The sequence below is a fragment of the Camelus bactrianus genome, chromosome 12 (genome assembly GCF_048773025.1).
Source record: "Camelus bactrianus isolate YW-2024 breed Bactrian camel chromosome 12, ASM4877302v1, whole genome shotgun sequence".
In the NCBI taxonomy this organism is placed as follows: Eukaryota; Metazoa; Chordata; class Mammalia; order Artiodactyla; family Camelidae; genus Camelus; species Camelus bactrianus.
In genome coordinates, this window is record NC_133550.1 from 60802626 (window position 1) to 60830576 (window position 27951).

Here is a 27951-nt window from a genome sequence, read left to right on the forward strand (position 1 = left end):
GGCTGCTCACCACAGTTTCTCTCATCCAGGCCGTTGGGGCAGTCTTTGACCCCATCGCAGGCAGGCACGCAGAGTCCATTCACAGAGCAGAGGAACTCTCCCGGGCAGGCTGGACGGGAAGGGCGCCATTAGGACACGTGTCACCATGAAGACACGTGCAGACACACCACACCTGTGTGCTTACGTGTGTACCCACGTATACACGCGCCTGTGTACACGGTCCACGTGACACACATGTCCAGGCACCGCACAAAGCACACACATGGGTATGTATGAGTGTGTATACCTTGTGAGCCCGTGACTGCCTTGCACACGTGGTCACAACCAAGCTGCACACATTTGTGCATATGTTCATGCCTACACACTTGTACACACACACACACACACGCACACACACTCCTCTCATCTGGCCTCTTGGTGCTTTCAGGGATGGTGAAAGGCTGCAGGGGCTTCGGGGGTGCCCGCCCCACCCCTCGGCCTGCCCACACTCACGATCCGACTGGTTGTACAAGCTGTAGTGCACCTGCACGCCGGGCCCGGTGAGGGAGATCTGGGAGGTGAAGTTGATGGTGATGCCGGCGGTGGCCACCACAGGGATCCTCTCGGCATAGGGCTGCAGGGTGCGCAGGCCACACAGCCTGGTGGGGGCCAGAGACAGACTCAGGGCCGCACGAGCTGGTCCAAGGGAAGGGACAGCCTGGGTCCCCGGGTACAGAGACGGCAAGGACAGGGCAGCCAGAGAGGAAGGGGAGCAGCATCCTGACCTCCACCCCCACCTCTTCCGTCCTGACTTCCCCCTTGGGTGACTGCTCACCCCCACAGTCATCTAGAAAGCAGCCTGGCTGTGTCACTCCTGCTCAAAAGCCTTCAATGGCTCCCCACTGCCTGCAGGATAAAATTTAACGTCAGGATTCTAGTCCCAGTCACCTAGGAGCTGTGAGATTCTAACAAGTCAGAGTTCTTCTCTGAGCCTCACTTTCCTCCCTTATAAAATAAGGGAAATTATCATCTCTGTTGGCCTGACATCTGACAAAAGGCTTCAACGTGACAGTAGAGGCAAAAGCCCTTGGTTGGTCTACTCTCCACAGACAGGAGGGGACAGTCCCCTGTGCTGTGTGTGGGGTGACAAGGTGGCCTCGCTCTCCATCCAGGCCTGTCCCTCCCACTGAGAAGCCTCCACAGCCCTGTGACTCTCCGGGCATGAGGGAGGCACCAGTCTTGCTCCCAGGACCAACAGTGCAGTGCAGCATCTTCTCAGTGCGTGGCCACACTCGGGTGGGACCACCCCCAACTCACATCACACCACTCACACACATCACACCACTCACACACATCCCTGCTGGACCCCCACTGATGATGCCCTTGTTCCCACAGAGCAGGTGGGAGACCTCCGCAGACAAGCGGAACCCCCCCACCACCACCAGAAAGCGGGTAGGAATCCTCCCTTCTCCAGGGTGGGGGGCATAGGGGGCTTATCCCCTGCGGTATCTGGTCACACCTCGCCTCACAGAGCAACTGGGCGTGCTTTCAGGAGCAGGCACAGCCACGCCTCCAGAGCTGTGGGACCCTCCCGAGAGAGCAGCCTAGGGTCCCTGCCATCCCATGCAGGACACCCTCACAGAACAGATGGGTGGGCCCCGCAGCTCAAAGAAATGCCCCCCATAGAGAAGGCAGTATCCTCACAGAGCAAACGGAAATGATTTTAGAGACGAGGGAAACACACCCAGAACATGGGCAGAAAGATCTACATGAAGAGATGAAGATGCCCTCTGCAGAGACGGTAGGAGGAAGTCAAGAGAGCAGGTGGGAATGCCCCAAAGCATGATGGGAACATCCCACAGCAGCCCACAGAGCAGGTCCCCTAATTCTCAGGGGTCAGAGGCTTCCTCAGAACATCTAGAACATGGCAAGTATTTAACAGTTCAATTAATCAATTAGTGAGTCAATCAACAAACAACTGTGATAGAGCTTTGAGGTTGTTTTAACATCCCATGGTGTGGGGCTGGGGAGGGGCACAGGTGGACCTTCTCGTCTGGCCCCTCCCTCGTCACCAGCATCACAAGGCCTCACTGCACAGGGACTCACAGCAACTCCACCCTGTGAGGAGGAGCTGTTCTGGAACTTTCCAAATGAGGCTCAGAGCTGGGCCAGAATCCAGCCTCCTCAGGACCCAGGAGGCCCCACCCGGCCTGCCTGGTGGGAGACAGGCACCCTAACCCTCAATGCCGCATGAGCACCAGAGGCTGAGCCCTCACGCCCCCCGCGGCCCGCCTCAGATCTGGCCTAAGTTACAGCCTCCCATGCTGCCTGGCCCCAGTGACCACATTCTCACCCCTGTGCTAATAAACATTTCTCAAAGTGTGGTCCTGGAACCCCTGGGGGTCCAAAGGAAAAATAACTCTTACACTAATTCTCAGGTATCATTTGCCCTTTTTACTCCCCTTTTCCCACAAGGATAGAGTGGAATTTTCCATAGACTACGTGATGTGTGATATTATCGTATCACATCTGCATTACGCACCAAATGCAGAAGCAGGAATGGGAATTCAGTCGTGGTCTAGTTATTCAATTATTAAAGAAAGCAGCAAAAATGTAAAATAATTATTTTTTTTCCTTCCCGAATGCTTTTAGTTTGGGGAAATACAATTAATTTTTTAAATATATGTCCTTTATATTAAAATGTAATAGGTTTCTTGTTATTTTAAATGAACTGATAAATATTTTTAAATGTCCTCAGTTTTAATTTCTAATACTGTAAATACAGATTATAAATATGGTTCTTATACTAGGTATAAACCTCTTTGGGGTGTTCAATACTTTTAAAGAGTGTACAGGGGTTCTGAGATGGAAAATTTTGAGAACCACTGCTCTGCACCTAGACTCAGTGCAGGGGAACCAGAGGGATGGGGTACCACCAGGGGGTGCCCCTGAGCAAACCTTGGCTCTTTTCCTTTTAAAACTAAGGAACACGGGGGTGGGGGGGGGTTGCTGTTTGTTTTTAAAGTATATAAACAAATTTATCATGGATGATTATCCCCAGAGAATTGCCTGGGGGTGTGGACAGGGGACCTAGGGCAGGGGGAAATGAGGAGTCGGGAGCATCACTGAACTAACTGAAGCTTCAGGGGCCTGGGACGCTGTCCCTGCACAGTCACGGGGAGACTGCGGAGAGACAGGGAAGGAACCAGAGCTGGGTTGGAGGGGACGGGAACGTATATATTTGTAAGAATTTGAGGGCTGCATGGTCATCACCACCTTGACTAGATCTCTAAGTCCTGCCGACAGGACATTTTTCTACTGGCGTCCAAGAGAAAATTCTAGAATAAGCCTGTGGCTCAGCCTGGTGCTCAAGAACCTGCCCAACCTGGGCAGCATTTAATTCTCACCCTGGTGACCTGGGGCAAAGGCAGGGGTGGCAGAATTCCTGCGGCAAAGCTCTTTCTTAACAGTGGCCATCACATCAGAGGCTGTAATCTGGCAACACAGGCCGAGTCACTCAACCTAAAGATGGTCTATCTGTTTAGTCTATGCAGTGTTAAAAGCTTTTTTCCAAATGTAGTTGCCAGCTAATTTCACATAATAATCTAGATTCTTGCTTCTGAAAAATGAGCCCCAGAAACACTGGCTGGAATTAATCAGAGGCCACCTGAATCAGGCAGGGCACATATGGCCCAGCTAACCAGGTCCCTCCCTGCCTCCCTGCCTCCCTCCCTCTCCCCCATGCAGCCGGCCTCGTGGAGCTACGCACAGCCTGGAACCTTTGCAGCTCTTGGTTTCTGGTTCCTGTTGCAGAGCCTTCTGGGAGAGGGTATGCATCCCTCTGGCTCTCTAATTCCTCCCCCTCCATCAAATGCTGCCCCTTCCCCTGCAAACCTTCTCCAAGGAGCACCAGAATTCTGAATGAAGATTGTGGACCCCACTTTTCATCTAAGCTATGAAGTGCTGGGACCTGCCTTGCTCTTTCATGTCTCTGTATTGGGGCAATTTTCCTTCTTGCTTCACTCAGACAATAGATAAGCAGTGACCTGGTCAACTTTTTGCATATCAGCAACTCTATACAGGGAGGAGGATGGTGGCTGGATGGGTGGATGAATAGAAGGAAGGAAGGGTGAGTTGGTGGATGGATTGATGGATGGATAGAAGGGTGGATGAGTGGTTTGGTGGATGAATTGATGGATGGATGGTTGATGGATGGGTGGAAGGAAGGAAGGAAGAGTGGGTTGGTGGATGGATGGATGGATGGATGGATGGGTGGAAGGGTGGGTTGGTGAACGGATTGATGGATGGATGGATGGATTGGTGGGTGGATGGATGGATGGATGGATGGACACACACGTAAATTCCCTTCCCTAAGGATAAGCTAAATGGGAAAGAGGGTCAGAGAAGCCAAGCACTAACAAAGGGAGGACCGCAGTGTCTGACTTGGTAGCCAGAGCGCTGGTCCTGAAGCTGCAGAGCTGAGGCTGAGGCTGGACTTTGCCACATGAACAGCTATGTGACCCTGGGCATCTGGCTCAACCTCAGCAAGCTTCCATTTTCATTCTGGAGGATGGGGTGATAGCTCCCTTGTAGGATGCTTTAAGGCAGATGTGAGAAATGAGTTCTTTGAAAACCAGCTGCTGGCGTTGTCAGGCTGTGAGCTCATCAAAGGCAGCAGCTGGAGCTCTTCCTTCTCCATCGCCAGCACCTGGCAGTGCCCGGGGAGCCTCTGTAGCCGCCCAAGGGCTTAGGGGAGAAGAAGGGCCACCCCACAGCCAGGCCACGCCTGAGGGGTTCCAGCAGGCCTAAGGAGCCAGTGGCTCTGCCTGTCCCCACGAGAAGTGGAAATGGTTGGGCAGATCACAAGAAAAGTAACATCACAGGGGAGGAAGCTGGCAAGAGGCAGTTTCCCGGAAAGGGGGAAGCCTGTGCCGCGCTGACGCCCAGCCAGAGCGGGTTCTGCGAAACCAAGCAGCTGGTGGCCAGATCTCACGAGGTCAGGTCCCTCCCCCACCTCCAGGCCACTCAAAGGGCATGAGGCCTGGGCCAGGGAGAAACTGGGTAGAAAACAGGGAAGCTGGGGGGGAAGCAGAAGCACTCAGAGGAATAAGGTGATGTGCCCAAGGATGCCCCGTCAAAGGAGGGAGCCCCAGCCAGCCTCTCTTCATCACTGCGCGGGCACCTGCGGGGTGAGACACCCTCTCCCCCAGCCCACCCTCTCTTGCTCCTTATCAATGACCATTCTGGGCCCAAGGACTGTGCCTCCCCCTCCCTGCAAACCCTATGCCTGGAAATCTACACCTTTCCCCGGACCTCTCATGTCTTTGCCACCCACACAAGCAGATTTTCCAACAGATGCTCATTCAAAGAATTTCCCAGCAACTACATAGGATGATCATTATCAAAAAAAGATCATAACTAGAGGAAACGGCTTGTCCGGTGCTTACGGTCTGGAGGTACACCTCTGCCTTCCCTTCCACAGTCAGACACGGACAGGAGCCTGGGGGCAGGGGGACATGAGTCTCCACCTGGGGACCCCAGACCCTTAACAAAGGTCTGAGAAGACTGATATGGGACTTCCCAGGTTGCTCTCAGAACTGGTGAGAGCCAAGGAAGCTGTCAGTCCGCTCAGCAGGATGCCAGTGGGTTGGCTGGGATGCCTTGGCCAAGAGAGAGAACAGCTGACACGGCTGCTCAGAGGCTCCGGGGGAAGAATCCACATGAGTGTGAGCACTTACGTGAGCACACAAACGTGCACGGACGCGCGCACACAGGCCCGCGCACCCCAACACACGCTCTGGATCAGACTGCCTTACTCAGCTCTGGCTTCTCTAGTTTCGAGCTGGGTGACTTTGTACAGATGCCTTAGCCTCTCTGTGCTTCAGTCCCTCATCGGTACATGAGGGCAGTACGGGGCCTGCTTCCTCGCCAGGTCGCTGAGGATGAAAAAACGGCACCTTAAGCCCCTGAGCTCCGTGCCTGCCTCGTGCAGTGTCCAGAGCCTGTTACGAATTGATGGTTGGTGCCCCGTGCAGCTGCGTTCTCCCCACCTGCAAGAGCCAGCGTCCTCCATCCGTGATCCCTTTTACTCTTCCCTGGGTGGGGGTCTGCTTCATGCCCACTTTTCAGATGAGTTACCTGAGGCTGAGAGGGGACAGTCCTTGCCCAGAAGGAAGGAGAGGAGCCAGGATTTGAACCCTGCTGTGTCTGGCTTTGAAGCTCTTTCCACCTCACCAGCCCATTTTGAAATGACGTTTCATCAAGAACTAATAAAGACAACTTACTGGAGGGGAGGGTGTAGCTCAGATTCGGCTCTGGGGTTGAGACAGTGGCAGGAAAATATGTTATCTTCATTCAGAGACTTGTGAATCATGGGCCACTCTAGGGTCACTCTGTGGGCTCCTGACACTGAGGGGCGAGCCCAGCCATCCTCAGGTGGGGCAGGCGCAGGGTCAGGGGGCCTGAGGGAGCTCCATGAAGGATCAAGGCAGCCATGCCCAGAAATGCCACCCACGTGCTGGGACCCGTGACAAGTTGCCTTCTGCTCTCCAACCTGCATGGGGCCAGAGTCACACCTCCTGATGTCACCCCCTAAACAGCACAGTCCTGAACTCACACCATCGGCATTTCTTCTTCTTCCTCTTAATCTCGGTCCCTGATAAATTGCAAAACCCCTGGAAAGGAGGGTGCCGAGTCAATGAGAGTCGTCAATCCCTGTCACCTTTTGTCTGGCTGATGCTTTTCAATAGGCTCACCCGATAAACAAAGCACCAGCATTGGTGAACACAGACACCAGCCCCAGAATCCAAGAATTCCAGGGTCCTAGGAACTCCCAACTTTAGTGTATTGGAATCTTGGAGACTCAAAATCTGTGAAACCAAGAAATCAAGAACCTTGTATATTAGAATCCCAGCCTCTGTTAGGCCCCCTAGGACTCCAGGGTTGGAAGGGAGACCAAAGGCCCAACCTGCTATTCGATGTGGAATCTTCTCTTCAACATCCTTGGACCCCAGGGGAGGGGACTTCTCCACTCTGCAAGATTACGTCCAGTTCCTGCCTCCCTCCCCAAGCCTCTGCCTCTCGCAACAATGGAGCCATGGGAAGGGGATATGCTGCCCAAGCGTGCCTCCCTCCCCTCTCCTGCGCCCCACCCCACCCAACTTAGCACCTGTCCCTGAACCATCCTCTCTCCCTCTATGAGATGCTCTGACACAGCATTTAGACACGGAGCCCCTCCCATTGTAAATATCCGCCCCCCCTTGAATGCCCTAGGTCTCTCCCTCTCTCCCCAGACCAGGGAAAGTGCGTCTGCACTGTATCCGTTCCCCACCTCCCTGCCCACCCTACTCCTTTGGCACTGTCAGGACCACCAGAGGTGCCCAGCTTGCCAGCCCCACTGGGCATTTCCCAGTCCTCATCCTACTCATCAAACTGTAGGCAGGCTGACCTGAGGATGGCTCCTCGGGTGACCTGGCCTTGCTGTGTCCTGCCCACCTCCCCAAGGGACTCAATTCTTCCTCAGAAACTTTGTCACCAGAGGGGCCAGGGGAAGGACAGAAAGCAGTGAGGGCACTCCTCAGGGAATGTGGATGATACAGGGTGGCCCAGGGAAGTGGTCAGTTTAGCAAAAGTGGCATTGACCTTGTCTGTGCAGCTTTCTGGCAGGGGAGCCACTTGACTTTGGCCAACAGCAGGGAGTGGGATAAGGGAAGAGGGGCCTCCAAGTGCACTTGGATGGGTTTAGGGAAAGGCGCTGTGGCACCGCTGAGACCTGTGGTTCTGCATCCTCTCATTTAAGGATTCAAGGTGCCAGACAGTGGGGTGACAGCATCCAAGGAGATGAAACCATTTCACTCTAAGATCAACATCCAAGGTGGCTGATGACAAATGTGTGTCTGAGGCTTTTGGGTGGCAGGAGGGGGAGACTGGGGCCCGGGTTGGGGGCTGGGACGGGGACGGGGTCAAGGGTGAGGCAGCAGAACTGAGCAGCCCCACCAGCGCTCTCTTCCTGTGCTGCTCCTCTGAGGACCCAGACTTGGGCTCCCAAGTAAGGCCACCAGTGGGGGAAGGAAGGGAGCCCCAGGGGGTGGGTACCTCCGGTTCTGGATGGTCCACTGGCCCTGGGTGCACGGAATGTCATACTTCTGCCTCCGCAGTGCATAGGCATCAAACCAGAGGGCCAAGCCATAGTCCAGGGAGGGCACCTGGGACAGAGGAGCTGGTCACCAGGTGGCCTGCGGGCTGTGGCTGGGCTGGTGGCCCCATCTCCCAGGACAACAAAAGGAGCAGGAGGCCTGCCAACACAGTTCCAGCTAGGGCCAAGGTTTGTTAGTCACTCAACAAACAGGCATCGCCATGGCCAGTGAAGCCATCCTCCCTCCAAAGGGATTGGCACCCAGGGCTCAATGCTGAAGCCTAAAGACGCTTCAGCAGAGACAGAACAGTGCTCCCCTCCCAGCCAGAGTCCCCGGAGTTCTCTAGGGTGCTCTGGGCAGAGGGTAGCTGCACTCACCGTGAGGTGCCAGGAGCAGTGGGTGCTGGGTGAGTAGTAGCTGGGGAAGTATGGTGTGCTGAGGACGCCCTGCGGCTCCAGCCGGCCCTCCAGGGTCAGGTTCACCTCACAGGCTGGGTCCAGACAAAAGAAGTTACACGAGGTCCCCCAGCCCTGCTCCCTTACACCTCTGCAGGTAAGGGGGCAGCTCAAACCCCACCACCCCTACTGCCACTAAACAGTAGAGCCTAATGGTTGCATGTGAATGTGTGACCTTGGGCCTCAGTTTCCTCATCTGTGAAATGGGAACAATAACAGTACATACGCCATAGGACAGTTGAGCAGATTAAACAGATGTGGCATGTAGTAAGCACTCAATAAATGTTCGCTACTGACATCAGCTGTGCAGCATGTGACCATTTACTGAATGTGTTCACTGCTGTGCCAGCCTCACAGTTACAGGTGCTGGGAGGGAGAGTCGTTCCCCTTTCCAAAGATGAGGCTCAGAGAAGAGGAGCGACTTGGCTGATGTCACACAGGGAGAGGGTGAGGGATGGGGAGCAGATGTGTCCCCAGCTGCCCCTCCCCTTTCCGTGGAGCCAGGGTCCTTAGAGGACCCCATTCCACTCTCCCTAGAGCTGTGTCAGAGACACCCATGAGAGCGGGCCAGCTCTGGCACCTCCTCAGTGCCAGGGGTCCCCGAGGGCAGCCAGCACCCCAGCAGGGTCACCTGTCAGCCCAACGGGGTGGACACCAAGAGAGGGAGGGGACAGTGGGTGGGAAGAGGCAGAGCGATGGCAGAGGCAGGGGGAGGCAGCAGCTTGTGCGAGGGGCTCCCTTCCACTGAGCCCAGGAAACTGCAAGTTTGGCTTGGCCTGCCCAATGGTGGCTGATCTAGGCCCAAGGACAGCCAGCAGGAGTGAAGGGGGGGGGCGTGCTCTTCCTGAGAAAGGGAGAGGGGGAGGGGGAGCAGGAAGAGAGCGGGGAGGGGGAGCAGGAAGAGAGCGGGGAGGGCTCAGAGGGGCAGCCGGGGGAGCCTTTCCTATGAAACGCTGTGAATCTCCCTCCCTACACCATCTCCAGGGACAACTTTGGTGTGAGAGGGTTGTCTGTGGGACCCCATCCTCCAGGCTCAGCCAGAGTGGGTGCAGAGGGAAGAGGGGCAGGGGAGGGGGCCAGGACATTGGAAGCAGAGCCAGGATAGGGAGAGAATGAGAGAGGGAGGGAGGATAGACAATAAACTCAGGGAAGAGGGCGGGAGAGAATGAGGGAGAGATGAAGGGCAGAAGGGAATAAGTTAGGGGAAATGAAGTGAGACCAGAGGGAGAAAGGGGGCCAGGGACATGGGGGGCTGGAGGGCAGAAGCACTTCCAGAACCTTCCCTCCCCCATCCCATCCCAACCAGAGCAAAGAAGGTAAAAGTAAGGCCGAAGTGCCCCCTGCTTCTGCCACTGTGCCCCTCCCCTCCCCTAGGGACCCCTGCCCCCTCACCCTGGAAGGCCACAGGCTGCACGGAGAGCACGAAGGGGTCATAGTAGCTGTACAGACCCTTCTTCCAGACCACCGCCATGACAGCGCCCGACGCCAGGACCTCCACCACGGGCTCCTGGCGACTGCAGCCGTAGACCCTGGTGGAACAGAGAAAGGTGGTGGGGGACAGGATCTGAGAAGGGCATCCAGGAGGGCAGCGGGCTCCTGGGAGGAGCAGAGTAGGAGGGACTGGGAGCATGTACATCCAGGTCTTCGACCAGCCTGCTGTGTGTCCTCAGGCATATTTCTGACCTCTCTGGTCCAGGATACTGACTGGAGGTCCTGTAAGGGTTAGGACAGCTCCTCAGGGGAGAGAGGTCAGGAGATTGCCCAGACTTCCAGGCTGACTCCAGTCCCACAACACCTGTCTACCCACCTCAGAATCCCCATGACCCCTGAGTGCCCAGCCTGTGCCCCGCAGGGAGACCACACTGGCACTTGTTGGGGCCATGCCCTCTAGCTGGCCACACCTGACTGCTGGCCTTGTTCTGGGCTGGAACAGAGATGAGACAGGTGTGCGTGCTGGTGACTCCTTGGGCACCCTAGAATTCTATCCAGAGCTTGGCATGTGGGAGGCGAAGAAGAAATAATGGTGTCTTAGAATTCCAGACTCTTAGCGATCTGGAATGTCAGCCCTGAAAAGGCTCTTCCAAGATTGTCAAGGTCAACTGCTTGGTTTCCACGTGGGGAAACTGAGGCTCATGAATGTGCTGGGTCCACAGCAGAGACAGACCTGCGCTGGGCACTTCCTGTGACAGCGCCTGGGGGCACCTCCCCCACCCCCTGTATTAGGGCCTCTCCCTGGTCTGCCCATCTCAGTGGGGTGCTCCTGGCTTCCCCCTCACCCTTTGCCAACCTCTGCCAAACTTCCACTTGTCTCCAATAGAATTCTCTGGAGTCCTTGCTTAATCTGTAAACCAAGTCCCAGGAAGATAACGACCCTGCCTTTCCCGAGAGGGTTTCACCAACATCTAGCGGTGAGGTACTGCCTGCGTGCTGTGTGCCGGCCCCGGCCCCGGACTTGACGGGTGGAAGCGGGCAGTGATGGGGGTACTGCGGGTCCCAAGGCAAGTGTGAGGGATCCAAGCACAGCCTCAAAAATGCCCGCCACCCACAGCAGCCCCAGTAGCCCTGCAGCTGGTGAGGGAGTCGAGGGAGCAGTCCCAGGACTTTCCCCAGGAGGAAGTAGGGTCCTGGGAATGGGCCTTCCCCTGGCCTCCGCCCGCCCAGGCACTGGTCCCCACTTCCTCGTCCTCAGGCCTTAACCACCCCCCCGCTTGTTTTCACTGTCAGTGGCCCCCACCCTCCTGCACTGTCTTCTCTGCCTCCTCTGATCCTCTCCTCCAGGAGGTGCAAGGTAAGGTATCAGGGTTGAGAGGGCCCTGAGGTTGCCTTTAATGGTCGCTTTTAATGTTGGGGATTCTTTTTTAAATAACTTAGCAGCTGAGACTTTGTTGTTACTAAAATGATGTGAATGTGAAAGTTGGTCAAGGCCTCATCAACTCCCCCCACAACACCGCCTCCTCTGTCTTCCCATCACCACTGAAGTCCCCCTTCACGGTCTGGGGCGGGGGGCCAAGCTTGTTTGACTCATCATTTTACACCTTCTCTGAGGGTCCAAGACAGAGTGAATGCCCTGGAGTAGGGACAGAGCTGACAGGGGTGCTCGGAGAAGACTCAGCCAAAGCCCTTAAGCATCCCCCACTCTCATCAGGCCTGGAAATCAGGTGATGTCTGGCTTCTCTGCGCTTCCCAGAGCCCTCCAGGAACCCAGCCCACACACACCCCAGATTGAGGTCACCACGTGGCAGGGCGAGGTAGGGGTGCGGATGAGTGTACAGTCTCAGGGCCCAGAGAGTTGGAGAGGCCCTAGGGGAGGGGCCCAGGGAGGACTCTGGCCCAGCTCACTCTCCAGGACTGCCCTTGAGCTGAACATGCCGGTCCCATCCCAACCCTGCAGGGAAGCTGGGCTGGCCCAAGCAAGACAGAAGTCAGAAGACCCTGTGCCCAAGGGTCTCCCTCATGCCTACAGAGCCTGGGAGGCCCACACCCCTTCCCCACCCTGTGGGGAGGTGAGGTGATCAGGCTCCTAGAGGCCAAGGCCATTTCCAGCCCCTTTATGGTCTCCGCACCACACGCCACCTGCCCACCTTAGGCATTCCACATCGTATACTAAAACCCTACTCCTCTGCTCAAGAACTTTCAGCTCTTCTTCACTTACCTAGTATCAAAGTTCAGATTGCTCTTGGCATTCAATGCCCTTTGTGACTCAGCCCCAACTAGACTCTATATATTGATAGTAATAATGGATAGCAGTTACTGGATGTTTAATGGACACATGTAATGTATAGTAATAATGGACAACATTATTACGCGTGAGAATCTTGGCCACAGAGAGTCTAATTGAAACCTTCACAATAACCCTGCAAGGTTGATATGGCTGTGAGCCCATTTTACAGGTGAGGGAACTGAGGCTCAGAGAGGCAAAGTAACTTGCCTTTCAGGGCACACAGCTAGGAAGCAGCAGAGCAGGGCTGGAAGTCTGGGGCCGCCAGGCTTTGAAGCATTCTAACAAGATCATGTCACCTCCCAGAGCTGACCTTAGGGGTCATCTAGTACAATGGTTTTGTTACAGATGGGGAAACTGAGGCTGGGTGAGGAGAAGGAGACTGCCCCCAGTACACAGCCATTTCCAGGCTCCTCTCCCTAGCTCCCTCTGGGCTAGACTCACTGTCTCCCAGATACAAATACCCAGGGCCCAGGGTCACGTAACCCCTTCCTTGTCTCAGAACACTGTCTCAGAAAATCCCTACTTTCCAACCTTCCCCCCTCCACCTTCCCAGGAACTCACGAGGTGATGAGCCTCCGCTCCAGGGGCCCGGCCACGTCATACATGGCCAGGCGGTCCCGGCAGTCAGCCAGCGTCCACTCGAGCCGGAGTTTGAGCATGAGATCCTTGGGGCCCTGCAGGTGCCAGAGGCAGCTGGAGGCCAGGTGATCGGGCCCCTTCAGCCTGAGGACCTGGCCCTGGCCCACGTAGCTGTAGCGGTAGCAGCCTGGAGGTGAGAGAGGGACAGGCCCCCTGCCCCCTGTTAGCTGGGAGGAGAGCCCCGGGGGGGTGCCAGCCCCATCAGCTCCTTGCCTGGGCAGGGGTCAGGAGGGGAGAGCAGTTGGACAGAGATCAGCTCAGATGCGATATGTCCTGTCTTTCTGTTTCCCTACTGCTTCCATCTCTGGGCTCCTCATCCAAACATTCGTTCATGGCTTCATTCATTCACCCTTTTAGCACTCACTGAGCTCTCCATCCTTGCCAGGTGAGTGCCAGAGAAAGGTCCAGTCACTGTCCGGGAGCTATAAGAATAGCAGGGACAGATACAAACACCACCGGGGACAAATAGCTCGGAAGTGAGGGCTCCCAGGGAAGTCCTGGGGTGGGGGAGGTCACAGTGTGAGCAAAGGGCTGCAGGCCAGGGGACTTAGAGGCAGGTGGGCGGGGTCCAGATCGTGCCCAAGAGAGAAGCCTTTTCTTCCTGCAGCCATGGGAGCCGTGGAAGGTTAGGCAGGGCTGGGACACGGTAGGGTTGAACCATAGGCTCCTCTAGCTGCTGGGAGCAGCAAAGCAACGCTGCGGAGGCCGAGAGACCAGAGGGGCAGCCGAGCAGTAAGGGAAGCAGGCTGAGAGTTTCGTTTCAGGTGGAGAGAAGACAGTGTGTTCCAGTGGGGCTGAGAGGCAGCCCAGGGAGAGGAAATGAGCTCGAGCTAGTGGTGATCAAACAACGAGAATAAACAGATTGCACTTAGCAAAGCATCTCAATACGTGCCAGGAGCTGAGCTAAGTACTGTGCACACACCATCTCATTTAATAGCTCCATGAAACCCACTCTATTATTGTCCCATTTTACAGACCTGGATCAGACAGACTAGATTCATCTAATCTCCACCTAAATCTTTCTCAGGCCTTGGTTTTCTCCTCTGTCAAGTGGGGGTAATGACAATCCTTACAGGGTGGTTGCAAAGCTTAGGGATGGTGTAGCTTTGAGTGTCAGCATAGCGCCTTGCACACAGCAGGTGCTCAATACAGGTACTGACTGTTCTTTAGGTGGGTGTTGAGGGGGAGGGAAAAGGTGGAGCTGGGGAGAAAGTCCTAGGACTTGTCACTCTTCAGTTGGCCCTGCTTGAGGCTCAGACATAGCCAGTCCCGGGGCTGTCCTCACTTCACGCCTCCTTCGCCATCACTCCCATTCACCCCCACACCCCTGCTGTGCCTCCTCTCTTACGTCTAGTCCATGAGCTTTGTACGCAGCACTAGACCCTGCACATCATTGCCACCTGTGCCATCCATCCATTCCACATAGTTATTGGGCACACACTATGTGTTTGATTTAGGCACTGGGGACCGGCAGTGAACAGTCTCTTCCATGGACCGTAAGTATGTCATTTAAACCTCACCATAAGCCCGTGACGCAGGGAGGATAGGTGCTCTGCCAGGAAGCAGTAGGGATGTGGGAGTGAGCCCCGGATGTGGGAGGCTGCCTGGTGTGTGGGGAGTCCACACTCTGCGTTTCAGTTCTGGCGCCACCTCTCACCAGCTGTGTGACTCTGGGCCAGTAGATCAGCCACTCTGAGTTCTGTCCAATGGGCACATTACTAAGTCCTGTCCCACCTACTTCTCTACATGGTTCCAAGGACCAGGAAGGGACTGGAGGTGAATGAACAGGCTCTGCCCTGATGCTGCTACCTCTTGCTCAACTCCCCCCTCCTGACGCCTGGTCATCCTGACTCCAGGGGGAAGCTGACCTCCCCAGGGAGAGACCTCTGACGTCTGCAAAGGGAAGAGACAGGGCACTGGGGGAGAGGTGCCTGGCTGTTCCTAGGTGTTTGTGTTCTTTAAATCTTCCTCCAAGCTGATGCTTTGCTTTTGCCATTTTAATAATTACTTTTTTGGTGAGGCTGATTAAGTGGAAAGCTTTGTGCTGGTCTCTGCTGATAATGAGGAACACCTTTGGGAAGCCTGGGAGAAAGTAATGAAATTGCCTTGTTCTCCTCGCCTGGCCTTTGCTCTCTCCCTCTGCCCAGGGTGACCTTTAGCCTCCTGGACCTAACAGATTCCTACCTACCCACAGTCCTGAGTCTATCACCCCCTCCTCCATGAAGTCTTCCAGGACCCCCCAAGTCAGAAGCAACTCCCTTCCTTCCTCTAGAGCCATGTCCCTTCCTCTGCTTTGGACTGTAGCCCCCAGGGTCCATCTCTGTCCCCAAGGCAGAACAATTCCCTTTCCATACTGCCTCCGGGACCTCTATTCCAACACTGGCATTTGGTGTTGTGAGATTCTGTTTATGTGTCTGTCTCCCTCATGGGGCTTGGAGCTCCTCCGAGGGCAGGGGTGAGGACACGGTCAGCTGGTGTCTCCAGAGCAGGCATGGGGCCTGGCATGGATAAAGTGCTCAAAAAGCCTATTTAAAGGATGTGAATTGTCATCCTTGCCCCATTAGACTCTGTGCTCCTGGAGGGTGGGGCTCCGAATGTGCACTGAATTAAAGAAGGATAATTACAAAGCAACTGCCAGAAACCTGGGGACATACAGACACCAGCACAGGCAAGGCCCTTTCCAGACTAAGGATCAGGACAACATGTGTACCAATGCAGTGGAAGGTGACCGACTGGTAGAGAGATCAGTCAGTTCTTGTGCTTTTCCTTGGATACAGGGAGGGAACATCCTACAGGTTCCCTCATCAGTGAGTTAAATAAATCTTTGACATGTGCTCATATCTTCGTATGAGAATCATGATTTCAACTGTACTTTGGCCCCATTCAAGTAAGTAAGCATTTGACCAGCCACATGGGAGGAGAGGAAGGCCAGAGAAGGTATAACCAGGATTTCAACTCTGCCTCCCTCACGAGAAGGGGGCCTCAGCCCTGAGTAGAAACTCTAGGTAGGTCGTCTAGGAAGAATCTGAGAATTTAGGAGCTCATGCTCAGAGCCACAGGTACAGTAGCACAGGTGGTGCACTGCACAACTCCAGGACTCTCCAGTCACACAGACTACAATGTGGACAGCGCTCCCTGGTGTTGTGGGGCATGTGGCCCTACTGGTGCTTTGCTTCCCAGGGCTTAGCATGGAAACTGTGGAACCTTTTGGAGAAAAAACAAGGTGACTTGAACAATAGGGCACTGGGATGGTGTAGGAGGAGAGGGCAGTTGAGCCTGGCTGAGGGAGGAAGGGAAGGAAAAGGTGGGGGGAGTGTCCTTGAAGGTGACAGAAATACCCTCAAAAGACAAAGTTTTACAGCCAAAGGGACTGATGCACTTCAAAGCAGCAAGATTATTTTCTACCATCAGTGGAAACTTCAGTAGATGGTGGGCAAACAGAATTCTATGATAGAAAAGTAGAGTGCAGCTAAATTTGATACCCACTCTTGCACCCTACCCGGGCAACACACTCACACTTCGGTACAAGACACACACATATGTTCACACGTGCACAACATCTCCTCCCCTCCCCCCACAGGCCCCTACGCCTTACTCAGGACCCATCACAGGGTCCACTGTGGAGGCCCCTGGGAAACCCCAGCCTGGTGCTCCCTGCAACCACCATAAAAACCCTGTGGACCCCTGACACTCAACCAAGCTAAGAAAAACACCAACTCAAAAGGAAAGTGGAGAGGAAAAACAAAAGTCGCGTACCCAGCGTGGAATTCAGTGCAACTATGTCTTTCACGCTGGCTTCTGTTAAAGGGAAACGAAACAAATAGAGATAAAATAAATAAGTAAATAAAATGAAATACAAAATGAAAATAGAAATAGAAGAGACCATCAGAGCCAGCCTGTCTGAGATTTACCCTAACTGCCCACCTTCCCCCAGGTGTCCCACCCCGACTCAGTCCCGGCTCCTGGCCACTCAGGGGCCCACCCCCCGAGGGCATCCCAGCCCCAGCAGTGGCAGCCTTCCCGGGCCTCACCAGACCGTCCCACACTCCCCCTCCCCAGTACTGACCCAGGATCACCAGGCCCTCTGGGTCCACCTCATACTCGGCCCTGTAGGGAGCGGGGGCTGAGCTGTTGGCCGTGGATAGCAGCTCCTCCACCAGCAGTGCCCGCACCACCTCAGGGCTCAGCATTGGCTGGCGGTGCTCGGGGATTTGGAGGATGAACCAGAAGAAGCAGGTGAGAGGTCCCTCCCTGAGGTGGGCAGAAGAGAAAGGGGCCGGGGAAGAAGCCTGAAGTTGGGGCCCCGCCCCACCCCCTGCACCTGTTGGGAGCTGGGGGAGGACACCAGCTGCAGCTCAGGCTTACCGAGCGCTTACTACCTCCCAGGTATCACTCTCCACCTGCTTGTGGAAGCCTCTGAACAACCTCTGAGGTGGGTGCTCTCAACAGCCCCATTTTACAGACGGGGAAACTGAGGCTGAAGAGGTTGTAGGCCACAGACAGTAAGTGGCAGAACCAGACATGAATGGGACAGCCACCCTCACCCCCAAGACCTCACATGTCAGGCCTTGATAAAGGCACTGCGGCCATTGTCTAGCATAATCCCTACCACACCAAGGTGCCCATTCTACAGATGGGGAAACCAAGCTCGGTGAAGGGAGGTCACACGCAGGAAGACTCTCTGTGCCTCAATTTCCCCATTTTAAAAAATGAAGGCATTGTACCAGAAGCCTACAGCATCCCCTCCCATTCTCTGAGTCTAAGGTTCTAGCAGGAGCTGGTTGAGGTAGGGGAGCTGGGGCGACTCACCCAAAGGAGTAGACGGAGCTGGAGTTGTAGTAAGTACCCAGGCGGGTGCTGGCAATGAGCTCCTTGAGCTGAAAGGAGGGGAAACAATCAGAGCCCCGCTGGTGACCCCCTGCAGAAACCCTCTCCTGCCTTGGGGTGCCCTTTGCCCCTCCCAGCATCCCTGCTTGACAGAGGAGACCAGGAAGTAGAGAGGCTTGCCAGTGGTCACATGGTGGACAATGGCCTCTCCAGGAAACAAGACATTCCAGCTTTTTTCCCCTCCACCTACACCAGCTCTGACCTTGACTGGACCACCAATGGCCTCTCCCCTCATTGAAAGTCACTCCTTGACTCTGAGAAGCCCCAGTGGGCCCATCAGTTCCCTCCTTACCCACAGCCACCAGCCACGGGAGCTCAGCTGGTTGGCTTTTGCACATGCTCGGTGACAGTGCTGATGGCAGAGTGGAATGGCAGGACTGTAGGTTCTTAAAGCACTTTGACCGGCATCGAGACCATGTCCGTGCTCTCTCCTCTCTCATTTCAACCCCACCACAAATCTACAGACAGGCACTGTTGTTTTCACCCCACTTCTGGTCCCCCAGAAGCAAGTCCTGAGTCAAGGATGTGAGACAAGTGGTTTATTGGGAGGTGGCTCTGAGGAACACCCAGTGGGCAGTGGGGAAGAGAGACAGGCAGGGAGGCAGATGACACGGCTGTGAAGGTGCCAGGCAGAGCTGTGGGCGGCTGAGGCACAGTCTGTCAGGGAGCTCTGGGAGACAATGGGGCATCCTCAGACTGCCCCCACCAAGGGCCGAGGGAGCTGGGGTATTTATCCACCCACTCCATCTCTTATGCCTGAGAATAACTAACTCCTCAGCATTTCCAGCCTGCCCTGCTGAGCAGGGTGTGGTCCTGCAGCCTGAGGGTGGAAGGTGCTGGCAGCAGGAGGGCATCCCCAGTGCAGTTAGCCACTGCCCGGGAGGAGAGGGGGTGTGGGTGAGCCCTGGCAGCGTCCCTGCATTGCCCTTTCCGAAGGTTATGCTCCCACTAAGTGGTGCAATCAGGGTTTAGTTCAAGTGCATTTGACCCCAAGGTCCACTAACTTTCCCCCCCCTCCACCTCTCACCATTGTGGCTAGAACTGGGCTCTGCTCCCAGTGAGTGCTCTGGATGGATGAACGACTGACTTGACACAATCAGACGCCTCCCCTCTCCCTTCTTGTCCCCACAATCCTTCCTACCATCTTCTGAGCTTTGGCGGTTTCACTGCGGAAGGCACTGGACTCCCGGTGGGCAAGGTCCTGGGAGAAGTGGCGATTGAGCACGCGGAGGCTGCCTGAGTACACCTGGCTGACCGTCACCTCCGCCTTGTACCCTGTCCAGGAAGAAGCCAGCAAGGTTAACCAAGGGAGCAGATGGGAAAGGCTTCTGTGTCCCTCACATCTTCTCCTAGCTCCCTGAATCCTCAGCTCAGCCTCCAGCATCTTGGGCCTCCACGGCACCACCACCATCATCACCGTCATCTTTGTCATTGTCATTCATGGTTTATGTAGTGACACCATGCCAAGGAGGAGAGAGGCCCACAGATGAACAGCATCCTAGAAGTTCCCAGTAAGAAACTGACATAATGATCAGTTTAGGACATGAAAGCCAAGAAACCCACCTGGGCCCAGGAGGTCAAGTTCCTGGTTTAGCACCTCTGTGTTGTCCACCAGGTTGTCCAGTTTGCACCTACTATGTGGGGTACACTAGTAAACCAAGAAAGACATGTCTTCCCACATGGAGCTGACAGTTGTGGGTAAGACAGAATCATGGACATGAACACGCGGGACTCATCTGCCATAAGTGTCTTGAAGCAGAAGCACAAGGTCCTGTTGAGGGGACCGACAAAGAAACCCAGCCTGGGCCAGGGTGACCCTCCATCTGAGATAGGAGGACTGGAGAATAAACTGGGAAGAGAGGAGACAGGGAAGTACCTTCAGAGCAGATGGAACAGCATGTGCAAAGGCCCTTACCCAGGGGGATCATATGAAGGACCAGGGTCAAAAGCCTGTTTGGCTGGAGCAATCAGATGGGGGGAGGGGCAACAAGAGGCTGTGACATCAGCAGGGCAGGATTCTGGTTTTTCCCTGATGAACAAGGGAAACCATGAAAGGTTTAAAAAATCAAGGGTGATGTCATCAGATTTCTGCTTTGTGAAGATCTATGAGCTGATTTGAAGAGATTAGATTCATAGCCCAGGGTTTCTATGCTTATTCAGTAGTTCATTCATTCAACAAATATTTATTGAGAACCTATGATGTGTAGGGACTGGCCTAGAACACTTGGGAATATACCAGTGTAACAATGAATAAAATAATAAAGAAAAAACAAACTTATCCTCAGGAGCTTTTAGTCTAGCAAGAAAGACAATAAACAGACTTAATACATAACATGTTAGAGACATAAGTGCTGTGGAAATCAGGGGCCAGCATGGGCTACAACAGGTAGGTCAGGGAAGAAGCGATGCTGTCAGCCATGTGGATGTTAATCTATGGAAAGAGCCTTCCAGGCAGCAGGACCAGCAAGTGCAAAGGCCCTGAGGCAGGAGCTTGTCTGGTGTGTTTGAGGAACAGCAAAGAGTGAGCAAAGGGAGAGCAGGAGGAGATGTGATGGAAGGGAGGGAGGTCATGTAGGGCCTTGATGTTTACTCTGAGTGAGCTGGGAGCCATGGGAGAGTTTAAGCAGGGAAGTTAGATGACTTGACTCGCTTTGTAAAACAATCCGTCTGCCCTTGTGTTGAAACAGGCTCTGAGGAGTCAAGAGCAGAAGCAGGGAGCTCTATAGGCGGCTCCTGCAGCGGTCCCAGTGAGAGTGGTCCAGGTGAGAGGCGATGGAGCCCGGACCAGGCTGCGCAGTGGAGAGGGAGAGACATGATTAGGGTCAGAGTATATTTTAGTTAGAGATGACAGGGTTTGCTGGCTGGCAAATTAGGACTGGGGTGTCAAAGAAAGAGAGGAGGAAGGGGAGCAACGGGAAGGATGAAACGGCCACCGCTGGGGGTGTGGGGGTTGGGTGCAGGTTTGGAAGAAATGACGGAGAGTCACGTTTAGAACGACTGGAGTCTGAGATGCCCTTAGACATCCTGGAGGAGGGGCAGGCCCGGCGATCCAGTGGAGCTCAAGGGAGAGGCCAGGCTGGAAACGCAAATCTGGGAATCATCGGTGTGTAAGGGAGGGGGCGGAGGCAAAGTGGAGGAGAGCCTCTCCACCGGCGAAGGACACGGAGGAGAAGACACCATGAGCTGAGGGAAAAGACAGTGTGGGCGCCCCAGAAGCCAAGTGAGGAAAGTGTTTCAAGGAGGATGGGGTGAGGCGCCTGGTCAAGTTTTGCTGATGGGTCAAATGCAATGAGGACTGGCCATTGGATTCGGCAGTGTGACAACTGGTGACCTTGACAAGTGGCTCCTGGAACTGTGAGGGGATGGGGGGCAGGGAGTCAGACCGGAAGGGGTACCAGAGAGACTGGAGAGGCAGAACTGGAGGCAGCAGCACTTTGAAACAGCAGGGGTTTGCTGCAAAGGGGAGCAGAGAAGGGCTGTGTGGTGGGGCACCAGAGGGATCTGGTGCGGGAGCAATGAGACGGCGCAGTACACTGACGGATGATGCCACAGGAGGAGAGAGGGGCCGCGGCTGCAGCTTGGCCACCGTGTGGGCAAAGAGGATCTGGGCCAGGAGGACGGCTGGCTTTAGACGGGGCAGGGCTGGTTCACCTGTGGGGACCAGCAGAGGGCAGAGCACGTGGGTGAGGCTGGGAGGACATCTGTGGGGCTTCTCTTCTGAGTCATTCCATTTTCTCATTGAAGAAGGAGGCAGAGTGGGTAGTGGGTATAGGAGGTCTGAGAAGAAAGCCTAAAACAGTGGCCCAGGAGAGCAGGACAGGGAAAGGACCAGGGAGCTACAGCTGGCAGCATTCAGGTCCCCACTCTAGGGATCTGAGTAGACCAGCCCAGAGCCCACCGGCCTCCGGAAGCCAGCCTCCACCCTCTCCTCTCCTGGGCTGCTTTCTGGGTCAGGCTATCACTTAACCAGCCATTCACCCCTCACTTCAGGCCTATTCCTGCTCCAGTGTAACAGGCCTCTTGTCCATCTCCCTTCCAGACCGGGCAGGGTGAATCTGTAATCCATCCCCTCACCCAGTGCCCGGTACCCAGAGCACAGCCTGGTCCAGGGTGGGAAGAATCGTTCAAACATCTCCTGAGGTGCCTCTTCTACCCTCATCCCTCTGGGGAAGGGGTCGGCTTCCCCCAGCTGAGGCTTTGGAGCACTCACCCCCTGGGTCCTCAGCCCTACAGAGCACACCCCCGCCAGGGGGCTGATTCACTCCTGGAGCATCAGGAGAAATTAGACTCTGGGAAGAAAGACAATTGGCAGACGGGTTCTTGGCCCTTCCTTCAGTCTGACGCTCTGTGGTTTCCCCTGAAGACCAATTATCCCACAGTTTAAGGAGGCCTCGGCAGCCCTGTGCTATTTGGGGCGCTGGCTTCCTGCCGGTGGTGAAATGCACATAGCTCCCACTCCTTGCCCTCGATGCTCAGTGCTCGGCTCTGAGCAGAATCACGATCCACCCTGCGTCACGGCAGGTGGGTCTGCATCAGACCCAGGCTTCCCACCTCTGGAGCTGCGCCTGCACTGCTCTCCCCAGTGGCTGCCCCAAAATGGGTCCCCATTCCTTTCAATGAACCTGAAATTCTACCAGGAGATTCTGTCAGTACGAGAATGATAGAACGTTTGCAGAGTGTTTAATGGGCAGTCTCTGATCACTGGGCAAGGTATGTTGTCCCTGCGAGGGTTCCACTGGGACCCCCTCAGCTTGCTCTGTCCTAGCAAGTACCAGGCTTTATAGTGAGTGGCAGAAAGCTGGCACATAGGAGATGCTTGGTACTGAATGAATGAATGAATGAGTGGAAGGATGAACAAATGGACCCAGAATATGGGCCAGTTGCTCCTGGGGCCCCAGGGGATGGACTGAGCTGCTCTGGACACCCCAGGCACTCCCATTTCACTCTGGGTTGAATTTCACGTGTGCCCGTGCTGGGTTATAAAGTTATCTCTGTGCGTGGACACCTCCTTGGATACCTGAGTCCTGTGCCATCCCCTCCACTTCATCTCCGCACATGGTGGGCCCTGGAGATCCAGAGGTGAGAGAGCTGTGGTCCCCACCCTAGAAGAGCTCCCAGGTTGGGCTCAAGTGTGCAGAAGCACTAACTGGTGCCAAGTATCACTAGCACCATTGGGCCTCCCCTAGCTGAGCCAGGTGGCTCTGAGCCCCAGGGGCAACCCAGGAGGGCTGCGGGCAAGGGGAGGCAATGAACTGACTTCCTTTTGACAGTTCACAAGAACTGGGTGCTGGGCGAACACACTTTCCTCAGCTGTTGGGAACTGGAAGCACTTGACCTAAGCAAGGAATTTGCACTTGGCCTGAGCCCCAGGACCTAGAATGTAGGTGCAGCAGCGTTCCCCTCTCACAGGACAGCAAGGGAGACTCGGAGAGACGTGCTTGTCCGAGGTCACACAGTGAGTTTCTAGGCATTGCTGAGCCTGGAATCCTGGTCTGTCCTGCTGTGCCCCCTCAACCACCCCAAGTCCTCCCCAAGTGCCTCTCCCAAGGGCCCACGCAGTTACCTAGGAAATACCAGAGCAGGACGCCCACAGACGCCAGCATGACCAGGGCCAGCCACAGGGGAGCCAGGCGGAGGTAGTCACGGACTTTTCTCTTGGAGTCTTCAGGGGCCTTGAACATCCCCTCTGGCTCTGCCTCCTCGCCATCACCTCCATCGCCCTGCCCACCAGCTGCCTGGGGGGCCTCAGCCATGGGCATCCTGGCAAGGAAATAGACCAGTGTTGGAAACAGCCTGGCATTTGCAAGGGAGTTGTTACTGAATGCCAGCCTTGCACAGAAGCAAGACAGCACCTCTGCCTTTTGGAGGAGGAGGATAATGAAGCCAAGTGGTAGTGACTGAAAGCGGGCACTGAGCCAATACACAGAGGAGGAAAGTGCATCTCAAAGCAGCCAGCCCCAGACGGCCAGCAACAGAGCGGGACCTGGTCGGGCTCCGTGACCCCCACCTTTGCATCTGCAGTCAGAGGACGGATAAAGGTTTCATAGCCTGAAACCCACTCCCCAAAGGCTGCACCCACAGATGGAGCTGGGGTACATACATGGAGCACAAATTTCTGTAAAGCAGCTCCTTCTGCCCTCAGCTTTCTTTCCATTTGGGGGATGTTTTTCCATCCTCTTAGTTCTCAATAGCAGAGCTTCCCACAATATCGATGCAGTCAATTCACTTAGCCCTCCCCCAGAAGCCCTGAGCCAGCTCGGTGCTGAGCTAGGGACTGCCCTCCAAGGAGTGCCATCCCTCTGGTCTCCGCACTGCCCAAAAGGGGAAGAGGAAGGAGATAAAAACTAATATACATTTAGTGTTTGCCCAAGACACTTCGCAGATATCACCCCATTTAATCCTCTGGTCACCGTGGGATGTGGGGACTATTGTCCCCATGCGTTCTTCTTCCTCAGGCCCACTTTGTTTGGACATTTTCTGTGTATTATCTTGCTTAACCTCCAAACAGCTTTCGAGGTTCTACAGCCATTGGACAGATGAGGAAACTGAGATCCAGAATGTTATAGCAACAACTCAGTCCAGGGGTTTTCTAGCCTCATTTTCCCAATGTGATTTGAATATCTGGCATTGACAATCAGACCCATTTTGCAGATGAGAAAACTGAAGCCCAGGGAAGCTAAGCCCCTGGCCCAAGATCACACAGCAGGTGAGTGGGAGTTGAGCCCAGGTGTCCGACTCCCTCCCCTTTCTGCTACTCAGGGCTGCTTCCTGTAGATGAGCTGTTAATTAACAAATCCTAAAGAAATAGTCCTGAATGCCACCCCCATCAGAGCTCTGGGCCTGCAGCTCTGTCTTTACACCCTCAGGCAAACTTTTGAGTGCTGTTTGGCTTCTCAGGCAGGGTTTCCCACAGTACAGAGAAGGCCCTTCCCCTGCCTACCCATCGGCACAGCAAAGATTCCAGACCCTGGGAAGTTAGTCTTCCCTTGCCACATCCAAAAGGGCCACTGTGACTTTAAAATACATCCCCAGGTGTGTGTGTGTGGAGGGAGGAGATGGGAGTCCTTTGGATTGTATCTTGGGATTTCTGAAAGTGGGGCTCCTTTGTGATGCTCAGATAGTCCCAGTCAAGGGGCTCTGGCATCCAGGGATCTCCTGAGTGGCCCATGGAGACAAGGGAGGAGGGACTGCTGGTAATTCCCAGCTGGGACCAGGACTCCCCTCCACCCCAGCCAGAGGCCATCTGGATATGTGGGGCGGGCCTTGCTGGCTTTCATGAGGCCAGGGCCACAGGTGGTAAAGATGGGACAGCCCCGCCCACTGCCCTGAGTGTCCAGGGCATCCTTGCTGAAACTGGCTGTCCCCTGCAAGCTGAATGGGGTGCTTAGAGCCAGGAGAGCCCAGTGATGGGCCTGCTCCTGCCCTCTCTCAGCCTCAGGTCCACTCCCCCTGCCAGAGAGCCACACCCCTATTTTACTCTGATTCTAGATCACCAGGGAGCTACTGGGAACTCAGTGGGGCACAGAGGTGACAACACCTGACATTTATTTAAATTGTTTCCAGTGCTTTATACGTGCTGTCTCATGTAAGCCCTTCATGGACCCTGTCAGGGTAGGTTCTCTAATTAGCCCCATTTTACAGATAAGAAAGTTGAGGCACAGAGAGGTTGAGTAGCTTGGCCAAGGTCATGCAGTTGTTTAGCAGCAAAGACAAGCTGCAAACCCAAGTGGTTTGTCTCCAGAATAACACCCCGACCACTGTGCTCTACTGCCTCGCACATCATCAGGGTACGAAGGGAAACTGAGGCTCAGAGAAGGTCATAGGAGTATTAGAGGAGGCGCCAAGAAGAGCAGTCCGGGATAAGATGCTCAGTAGGCCTCCCTTTCCTCTCCCCACCCAGGCCTTCACTGCCTCCCTTATTAATGGATTTTGCCTCCCTCATTAATGTCCCTCACGTCCATCTGGGAGAACTTTGTGCATCAGGCAGGAACTTGTTTTCAGAAAACTCATGTATAAAACTCAAAATCAGACACAGCCCAAATGGTGGGGCAGTTCACCTGGGCTCCCAATCACCTGCCACCGGGACTCACGGGGCAGCCTCCTAACTCTCCTCCTGTCTCCCATTTCTTCCTCCAGCACGTCCTCCACGTTGTCATCAGGGAGCTCTCCCTGCCCACCTCCAACCTTTCACATGCTCCGAATCCTCTCAGGGCTCCCAGCTACCTCTAAACCCACTGCCGTGGCATCCAAGACCCTCCATGGCCAGGCTGCTGCCCTGGCCCCCGTAGCCCTAACTTCCATCATGCACATCACCCCACAAGCCCACAAGATGCACCTTTGTACAGCCACACCCTCTGCCTGGAGGTTGGTGGGGACCCTTACAGGCTGGCTCCAAGGCTACCTGCTCAGCAATGGGGCCCTGGATAGCAAGTCACCTCCTCCCCTAGGCAGCCCTTGGTCAGATCTACATGCCTGGCTTTTGGCTTCTGGCTTCGTTTCTTTCCCCCACGAGAAAAGTGACCTGTGTCTCATTCACCTCTGGATGCCCATAGAATCTAGCATACAGCCTGCCCACTGAATGAGGCAGAGAGAGAGAAAATGACTTACTCAAGGTCACTCAGCCAGGGGCAGGCAGAGCAGAAAGGGATAGAGCTGGGGTTCTGATCTTGGAGCCTCCAGCGAGGCCATTCTGGCCTAGAGTCAGTCCTGACTACAAGCTGCTTCAGCTGTGTCTCTGAGTGTGGGAGGGATGGGTGAAAGTCCCTTCTACATGCAAATACCCACATAAACTCACACAGAGATGTACACAGATGGGAACACACTGAGCTGCACACACACCTATCTGAGACACAGAAACTCAGATGCACACTCGTACTTTACAGACACTTGCGAACACACACACACAGCCAGCCGCGTTCGACCCTGAGCCTGTCCCTGTTTAGTACACTGGGGGGCTCTGGGCCTGTCTCCCACACCAGAAAGCCCAGGCCGGGTACCTGAATGTGGAGGGGGCAACTCGGCCAGACCTGCAGAATGAGAGTGGGGTGCCCAGCCTGACAAATCAGGCCTCTCCCTGCCCCGTCCCTCCCCCAGAGTCCACCAGCCCCAGCTGAACCCCGGGCCTCCCAGCACCCAGAACCTGCAGCCCCTCCACTGCCCTGTGCCTGTCCTTACACCTGGCCTCTGATCCCAGCTCTGGGGACCTCTCGCCTTCTGCTCACCTGGTCACTCTCTGGCCACCGAGGCCCAGCACTCCCCAGGCTCATGCCCCAGGGAGCCAGGCCCGGCTTTCGGAGTCGACACTGTCACCAGGTCATTCATAGTCCCCAATCCCCTGTCCTGGAGGTCCCCGCTTACCTTTGGGAGTGGCAGGTGGGTGCCGGGCCTGCACGCAGGCCTCAGAGCCTCTGTTTGTCCCGGCCAAGGTCTCTCCCCACCCCCACTCAGCCAGGTCGGGCTGGATCAATGGCCCACAGCCATGGCCAGGATGTCTGGCCCTTGTCCCCTGTGGCCTGTGGCCCCAGGCTCCATGGGCCTCCTGATGGTTTCAGGGCAGCTCTGTGCTTGAGCGCAGGTAAACAGGCCAGAGGCAGGAGCCAGGCAGTGCCTACCCCTCCCCGCCCCGTGGGCACCCTGGAGGCTGGAAGTCAGGTGCGGGAGATCTGAGCTCTCCCTGGAGGCCCGTTGCCTGGTGACATTCCTGCCTGGTTACAGCCCCTGGTCCCCTAGAGCATGAGGTGGGGGTGCCCGAGGATTGGGGGTTGTGCAGGGGCCCGGGTAGCGTGAGCAGGGTCTCACGTGGGCCTCCTTACCTAGACAGGAGAGGCCAGAGGAGCTAGTGGCCCAAGACAGAAAAGGAGGCTGGGCCCACGTGCTCTGGGGGCAGGAGGGGAGAAAGTGGAGTGGGGGTGGGGTTGAATGCTATTTTCTGCTTATCTGGAAACAAAATTTTTTTTTAACTTCTTTTACGGCTGCACATCTTTACCCTTCCTACCTTAAGCATTTTAGCCTCTTCTTTCTTTTTTATTTAAGTATAGTCAGTTTACAACATTGGGTCAATTTCCGGTGTACAATATAATGTTTCAGTCATACATACATACATACATACACATATATATATATACATTCCTTTTCA

At 55.1% G+C, this 27951-nt stretch overlaps 1 protein-coding gene across 4 annotated transcripts in view; it reads right to left on the reverse strand.

Annotated features, from left to right (window-relative positions):
• The window catches only part of TMPRSS6 (transmembrane serine protease 6), a 35484-nt gene extending 7834 nt beyond the window's left edge, over nucleotides 1-27650 (reverse strand). Inside the window, exons 1-12 of one of the 4 annotated variants that reach the window (XM_074375494.1) lie at nucleotides 27629-27650; nucleotides 23380-23576; nucleotides 18958-19091; nucleotides 17739-17806; nucleotides 16996-17180; nucleotides 16686-16727; nucleotides 12852-13056; nucleotides 9962-10098; nucleotides 8492-8604; nucleotides 8074-8183; nucleotides 493-638; nucleotides 11-109 (exon numbers count right to left, since the gene is read on the reverse strand). In XM_074375494.1, coding sequence (XP_074231595.1) covers nucleotides 11-109; nucleotides 493-638; nucleotides 8074-8183; nucleotides 8492-8604; nucleotides 9962-10098; nucleotides 12852-13056; nucleotides 16686-16727; nucleotides 16996-17180; nucleotides 17739-17806; nucleotides 18958-19091; nucleotides 23380-23575 — 1435 coding nt within the window. In that variant the 5' untranslated portion in view covers nucleotide 23576; nucleotides 27629-27650. The other 3 variants (XM_010960354.3, XM_074375493.1, XM_045520689.2) reach the window with 3 other exon arrangements.
• Nucleotides 27651-27951: the final 301 nt, after the last annotated feature.